This window comes from Marmota marmota, unplaced genomic scaffold, assembly GCF_001458135.2.
Source record: "Marmota marmota marmota unplaced genomic scaffold, marMar, whole genome shotgun sequence".
In the NCBI taxonomy this organism is placed as follows: domain Eukaryota; kingdom Metazoa; phylum Chordata; class Mammalia; order Rodentia; family Sciuridae; genus Marmota; species Marmota marmota.
Genome location: NW_026000240.1, coordinates 27,303,705 through 27,311,563, shown reverse-complemented (window position 1 = coordinate 27,311,563; position 7,859 = coordinate 27,303,705). Strand labels below are relative to the sequence as shown.

General features: G+C 45.0%; 1 protein-coding gene across 1 annotated transcript in view; it reads left to right on the top strand.

Moving 5' to 3' along the window:
* Nucleotides 1-3,742: 3,742 nt before the first annotated feature.
* Pccb (propionyl-CoA carboxylase subunit beta) overlaps nt 3,743-7,859 on the top strand; it is a 65,753-nt gene continuing 61,636 nt past the window's right edge. Inside the window, exons 1-2 of the mRNA XM_015487018.2 lie at nt 3,743-3,975; nt 6,521-6,640. Coding sequence (XP_015342504.1) covers nt 3,793-3,975; nt 6,521-6,640 — 303 coding nt within the window. The 5' untranslated portion in view covers nt 3,743-3,792. The remainder of the gene's footprint in view (nt 3,976-6,520; nt 6,641-7,859) is intronic.

Below are 7,859 nucleotides of genomic sequence, written 5' to 3'. Positions count from 1 at the left end.
GGCAGCTGTCCTTCTGAAGCCCTAGACTAAATATGTGAGACTTGTTCCATTTGCTCCTTCTTTCCATCATACTCATTCTTGCTGAAAGCAGTCACTAATGAGGCTGGAGTGACCAGAAAATCTCACTGCACTGTCCACCCTCACTCCTTGAGGTAAACAAAACCATGTAAACAAATACCATGAATTGTATCACCCTCCTTCCACTCTGAAGAGTATTCATAAGAATTTCAGATGGATAAGACTACTTCAAAAAAACCACTGCTAATCTAGTGAGTAACATTTAACAAGCATTTCACATTTGCCAGGCATTATGTTAGGAGTTTTATGGACATTTTCACACTTAAACCTTAAAACTCTATGAAATAGAACTGTTATTCCCATTTTATAGAAGAGGAAACTGAGGCCAAATTATTCAAGAGCACACAGTGGTCACTGAAAGAGCTGGAACTCAGGATGGTCTGGCTTGAATGACTGGTCTCTTATCATTAAGTCGTGGGTGAGAGGTCAGAACACAGGGGTTTCAAAGACTATCCTTCATGGAAACTCTTCATGTTTACACAGGGCCTTGAGGCTCAGACGCCAATTACCCTGTTACCTAGGAATTCAGAGTAGGAACAAGGTTTGCAGCCAGGTATTCTGACTCCATTTTTAGCTCTATTGTCTTACAAAGAAAGAAAACTAAATACAGATCATGGTGATACTTCTGTCTTACAGTGGAGAAATAACTCAAAACAGAGGAGGACTAAGGACAGGAACACAACCCAGATCAAGTCAAAGGGTAATTCCTGGATAGTTCAACCCTTCCCTTAGCCCTCCCACCCAATCCCAGGTTGGGACATGCAGGTCTATAAAATTATGGAATGCCCACCGTAAGCCACTAGAGCAGCGAGGAAGAAGAAGGGGAAGAGGGTCTGTGGTTTGAATATGATTTGTGCCCTCCAAACTCACACAGGAGTTTAATCCCCTAGTCATGTATCAGTAGTATTAAGAGGAGAGAAACTTAATTATGGTTTAGAGGTTGGGCCTCTGGAAGTGGCTCCTGCGGTGAGGAGCCCCATGATTGAATTCCAGTGGCTTTCTAAGGAGAGGGAGAGAGACCACATAGAGATTAAATATGCTCTTGCCATGATGTGATGCAACCTTGTGGGCTCTTAACAAGCTGTTTTGTCTTCTAGCCTTCAAAACTGTGAGCCAAAATATACCTCTTTTCTTTATAAAGTACCCACCCTAGGCATTTCATTATAGTAATAAAAAACAGACTAATATAAGGAGAAAGAGGAAGGGGAGAGAGAAAGGACTAGTTAGAGCAGTTAGGTTCAGTGAACCCTTCTGTGTTGAGCTTTCTGCTAAGAACTGGTTTAAGTTAAAAAAAATCCCTTGGTCCTAAGGGACCAATGCTTACCCTACCCAGGCAGAGTGGGGATCAGGATAGACTGGCTGGAGGGGATAACACCTAATTAGAGCCTGAAAGCAGGTATAGGAGTAGGTAAAACCTTCAGACCCATGTGCACTTGCTTATTTGTTAGCTCAATTTAACTTCACAAATGTATTGTGAAGGCCTCCTATGTGTTTAACCTTGTTCCAAGTACAGGGTCCACAGCTGGGGGCAGTCCCTTCCCTCTTGCTGGGAAGAGCTAACCAGTCTTGACACAGGATGAGCTTTAGAGTTGGAACCTACAAGGCTGTTGGACAAGGGGTCCCACTGTCCCTTGCCCAAATAAAGTCCCAACTCAGGAGATGGCAAAACTCTTCACAATCTAATTTCATTGTCCCTTTCCAGTCTCATTTACCTCCATTCCCCTAAAAGCTGGGTACACAACCAATTGTATGAGTATGAATCTGAACATGCCAGGCTTTTGCTCACACTGTTCTTGTTCCTGGCAGGCAGTTATCTTCTCAGATTCTTTTCCTTGACACACTCAGTATTGCTCAAATTCTCCCATTTTCTCATGGTCAATTTTTGTCTCCCTTTCTAGGTTGGTGTGATCCTTAAAGCAGGGACACAAATGAAATACCAAAAGTACCACTGTGGAGCCAGACAGATGTAGGTGGGCTTTGTCTAGCCAGAAGACTTCAGGCCTTTGACCTTCAGCTCCATGTGTATCTAAGAGCACAATTCTTACTTCTGGAAACACAATTAGTGATATTCAGTTCTTGGCACATAGGTGCTCAAAAATGCTTAACTGAACACCATTAATGTTAAAAAGTCTCAGGCCAGAATTTGGACTTTATGAAGGCCCTCGCTGTGAGCTGGATCTTAGAAGGGTTAATGATCAACATTAGCAGTTTTCGAGGTTAAGAATGAGAAATATGCACCTTGTACTTTGCCTCAAAGACCTGCCTGTTAGCTGGGGAAAGAGATGGACAAACTCTCCACAGTTCGTTTCAAATCCCTAGAGCAGTGGTTCTTAAATTCTAGCAAGCATAAAAATTAACTAAGGGTCATCAGCTAAAACAGATCACTGGCCCCAACCCTAATTTGATTCATTATGTCTGCAATGAAGTCTGAGCATTTGAGAGTTTGCATTTCCAACGTGCTCCCAGGTGGTGCTGAAGCTGTTGTGTGGAGAAGATTCTTTTCCTTGACCAAACTTTGGTCAGGCTTTACTGAGCTCTTTTGAATAAAGCTGACCTTGGGCTCCCATGTCCTTCCCTATAGAGTCCAGTTTTAACAAGAATCCTGTTAGGTCAGTTCAACTAGAATCCTCTGACCTTAGTATCTGATCAGGTTGTGCATACTTCACGATCCCCCAGGGGATGTGTAAGCAACCCTAGCTTGCCTTCAGCAAGAATGATAAGTTCAGTCAGATTCTCCCCTATCCCTGATGTTCCTCCTAGTAATTTTCCATCCATTGACCCTCCACCCTGCTCCTTAGCTATAAATCCTCCCTTTTCTTTGTTATATTTGGAGTTGAGCCTAATCTATTGCCACTGCAAAACCCCATTGCAGTCGTCCTTTCATCCACCACAATGCTCCTGAATAAAAGTTTACCTTATCTTTTAAAAAATTTAAATGTATTTTTTAGTACTACGTATTGAACCAAGGGGTCACTTAACCACTGAGCCACATTCCCAGCCCTTTTTTATATTTTATTTAGAGACAGGGCCTCGCGAAGATGCTGAAGCTGGGTTTGAAATAGCAATCCTCCTGCCTCAGCCTCCCAAGCCGAGTGATAACAGGCGTGTGCCACCGAGTATCATCAATATCTATCTCTCCGGCTAAAAACCAGGGTCCTCTTAGAGACCCACTCATTATAAGCTAAGGGTTCTGGGCTCAATACTGGGCACAATGTTTCTGAGTCTGAATCCTGATTCTGCCACAACTTCCATCTTGGCTCTAGGTCATATCACTCTACCTCTCTGTGCTTCATTTAGCCTCTTCTGTGAATTTGTGCATTAGTACAAACCAGTGCATGGAAAGTGCCAAAGATAACCCATGGCACAGGGTTCAATAAATGTTGGTTAAAGCTTACCATCTATTCATTTTCTGGAGGAAGTAGGTCGACAAAGCTAGGGGTCTACATGGCTTAAGAAAAGCAAGAATTAATTCCCTCCTTTGCGTAGCCAAGAGGACACAAGATCGGAGAGCCTGTCCTATATCTGTTGTCTGCATAACCCTGTAGGAGCCTGGGGCTCCAACTGGCAGCCCTTATTCTCAAGGGCGCGCTGGAGTCCACCCTCCAGGTTCCCGACGTCCTACTGACGCTGCGCAGGCGCAAACTCCGCGGTGTCCCTGCCTTTTGCACATGCGTACTCAAGTGCGCCGCTCGGAGGCTCTACGGCAGAGCAAATATGGCGGCGGCAATGAGGGTGGCGGCGGCCGGAGCAAGGCTCAGCGTTATAGCTAGTGGTCTGCGCACTGCGATCCGCAGCCTCTGCAGCCAGCCTGTCTCCGTTAACGAGCGTATTGAAAACAAACGCCGCGCCGCGCTGCTGGGAGGAGGCCAGCATCGCATCGATGCGCAGCATAAGCGAGTGAGTCCAGACAGCTGGCTGAGCGAGTTCCGCCCCTTTGCGGGCGACCTATCACAGCGCGCTCGGCTCGCAGCGCCCGAGGCCTCCCAGCCAATCCGCGTGGTGCCGGGTGGGGCGCGGCGAGAACGTTCACCTGGAGAACCTGGCTTTTTTCGCCAGGCGGCGGGTAAAACCAGAATGATCCTCTGTGGGCTTTGTCACACGCTGCCATCTCCTTGGAATTTTAGACCGACTTGGATGGGCTCCAACCAGCTTACCACTTAACTATAAAGTTTTTGGGCAAAAGTTAGTCTGTAGGAATCAATTTACCTTAAATAGAAGATGGTAATAATCCTGCCCCCCCCATCTTATTGTTAATGTAGACATAGGGAAGCGACGACAGTCAATTAAAAAGATCTGCTTATTCTTCTCGTGCCCCGTGAAAGAGTGGTGGCAGGTTCATTCTTTATAGTAAAAACAGGAAAATCGAGGCGTGTGGGAGGGGAAGTAACTTGGTCACATTAGCCTGGCGTGGAGTGTTTGAGCGCTCGGGGAACTTGTGGCACAGAAGACCAGGTCAGCATCTTGAGGGTCACAGCATGGATAGGGAGCAGGCAGCTTTTCTGGGGATGTGCAGGCTACTCTGGGACTGAGAGCTTAGGCATTGTCATCCTCCGCCCAGGTTTTGAGGTGAGAATCACAGTCGACCTTCAAGAGATCAGTTGTGTGGGTCATTTAGCCGAAGAAAGGCTGCTGTTTAGTTTAACCTCTGGAGAGGCCTGTCAGTGTTCCTGAACCCTCTTTCTGTCGGCCCTATTGCACAATTTCTTCCTGGAACATTTCTCTATCCCTTCCCAGGCAGATCCTGCTGTTGGTTAAGATGCAGCCTCCAGAGCTGTTTTCCTCTTGCCAAACTGATTTATTTAGTCATGAGGCAGGCTTCCACCCGAAGTTAAACTATTTTTGGATTATTTCCATAGGGTAGATTTCCTAGAAATGGAATTAGTGGGTCAAAGGGTATGAATATTTTAAAAATTCTGTATATGTATATATTGCCAAATTGTTATCCCCCAGACTTCTGCTTTACACAACAGTGTAAAGGATTGGCTGTTTGTTTTAATACACCCTTACTGGCTTTGGCTTCTTTTTTCTTAAGGGGGAAAAATAGCCAGTTTGAGATTTTTTTTGGTGGGGGAAGTATGGTGGATCAGGATATTTGGCTTCTGTTGAGATTTTGGGAGACCAAGGAGTGGAGGCCCTTGGTAGAGTAATGACTTTAACCTCAACTCTGAGAAGCATTTTATTTTATTTAACTTCTCACATGAGCTCTTTAGCACTCTGCCCCATTTCCATTTTACTCAGCAACCCCCACCCCAACACACAAACACTGTGGTGTCCCTAAGCAGGGTTCCCAATGTAGGGTAGTAAGAGGAAAAGGAAAAGCCCATCTTGGTGGCAGGAGGAGAACCAGGAAGTTGTGTGCCCTTGGGGTGGAAGCCTGAGGACAGGAGGGAGGGGTTGAGCCTGGTGAACTCCTGTAGGCTTCCCTAGAAGGAGCCTCTAAACCTGAGAATATGGACTCTGACTTTCACTAAGCCTGCTTTGGTTTCCTGTCTTCTGCTTCTTCATTCTTCTTCTTTTTTTTTATATTTATTTTTTATGTGTACACAATACATTTATTTTGTTTGTTTATTTTTATGTGGTGCTGAGGGTCGAACCCAGGACCTCGCACAGGCGAGGCGAGCGCTCTACCACTGAGCCACAACCCTAGCCCTTTCTTTGTTCTTCTTAAGGCCCCTCAGATCTCCACTGTTAATGGAACTAGTTATCTTGTTCCAGGGTCAGGTTCTCCCTACTCCTGTTTCTCTTCACCTTTTCCTCCTCCTCCTTCCTTATTTACCTTCTGCTGTCAGGTGGCTCCTACAGTACTCTATCTCTACCCTGCTTTCCTCATTGTTTGAAATAAAGGTTATGAATAACACCTGTCTATCTTGGCTACTTCAGTTGCAATGGAGGCTTTCACATCAACATGAAGGGGCAAACCTTGTCTTGGCCAACAGCTCTTACTTTACTTACTGTTATGGTATGGATGTGAGGTGTCCCCCAAAAGCTCATGTGTGAGACAATGCAAGAAAGTTTACAGGTGAAATTATGGGTTATGAGAGCCTTCACCTAATCAGTACATGAATCCCCTGATTGGGATTAACTGGGTGGTAACTAGGCAGGGGTAGGGTGTGGTTAGAGGGGATGTGCCTTTGGTATACATATTTTGTTCCTGGAAAGTAGAGCTTAGGTGCGGGAGCACACGCTCACGCTCTTTGCATCCTGGTGCTATCTTCTGGGCTGTATTCCTCCACCACACTCTTTTGCCATGATGTTCTGCCTCACCTTGAATCCAGAGCAATGTAGTTGGCCACCTTGGACAGAGACCTCTGAAACCATGATCCCCAAATAAATTTTTCCTCCTCTAAAATTGTTCTTTTCAGGTCTTTTGTTCACAGCAGCAAAAAAGCTGATAACACTAAGTCCGCAATGACATCACTGAATGATCTTTGTTGTGTTTTAGGGAAAGCTCACTGCCAGGGAGCGGATCAGTCTCTTGCTGGACCCTGGCAGCTTTGTTGAGAGCGATATGTTTGTGGAACACAGATGTGCAGATTTTGGAATGGCTGCTGATAAAAATAAGGTATCTATTCAAGTAGAGATATGAATATCATAGGCTCTGCTGCCCTTCCCATTACAGCAATCAATCTACAAAGCTTTTCTGGGAAGTCCTATGGAGAAGTACTGCTGGGGTCTCCAGGGTCTTCATCACCTTTCCCCTTGCAGATGGAATGTGAGTGGACTGCTGTAAAACTTGTGCAAGTGGACTCAAGCCCATTTCCTAGGGCTTTGGTTGAGGATTCAATTCTTGCTAGTATATGACAAATTTGTAAGGAGGGTCATGAGAATGTCTTTTAGCTATGTTATGGTCTGAGAACTAAGCATCAGGAACCCCTAAATACTGCCCACTTGCCTCTTTTGTCATGCTGAATGTTTGAGGTCAGTAAAAACTGAGTAGTTGCTGGGTGGTGCACACACCTATAATCTCAGCAGCTCAGGAGGTTGAGGCAGGAGGATCTCAAGTTCAAAGCCAGCCTCAGCAAAAGTGAGGTGCTAAGCAACTCAGTGAGACCATGTCTCTAAATAAAACATAAAACTGAATATCTTTCATGGATGCATGGAGTCATTTGGACTTATTTTTTTTTTAAAGAGAGAGAGAGAAGAGAGAGAATTTTTATTTTTATTTTTTGAGAGAGAGAGAAAGAGAGAGAGAGAGAGAGAGAGAGAGAGAAAGAGAATTTTTTAATATTTATTTTTTTTTGTTACTGGCAGATACAACATCTTTGTTTGTATGTGGTGCTGAGGATCGAACCCAGGCCGCACGCATGCCCGGCGAGCGCGCTACCGCTTGAGCCACATCCCCAGCCCGAGAGAGAATTTTTAAATATTTAATTTTTAGTTTTCAGTGGACACAACATCTTTATTTTATTTTTATGTGGTGCTGAGTCTACTGCACAAGTTGCTAGTAGCCCACTCACATTCCATAGAACCCAGTGCCCCGCGCATGCTAGGCAAGCGCGTTACCGCTTGAGCTACATCCCCAGCCCTGGACTTAATTTTGATCCAGTTTTCTGAATATATGCTATTTGTGACCAAAGATTTATAAACTTGGCACCAAACAAACTGGCTCCGTGTGGGCCACACTGATTACTGAGTTTCCATGCAAAATGGCAGGCTTGCTTTTTTTAAGGTTTGGGGTAGGAGGGTTTGGTTTGGAGAAGTTGCCAAGTTTCTTTATGTATCCCTTGTTCTTCCCATGAGTATCTGGCAATGGTGGCCCTAGGGAGTCTCTTGATTATTTT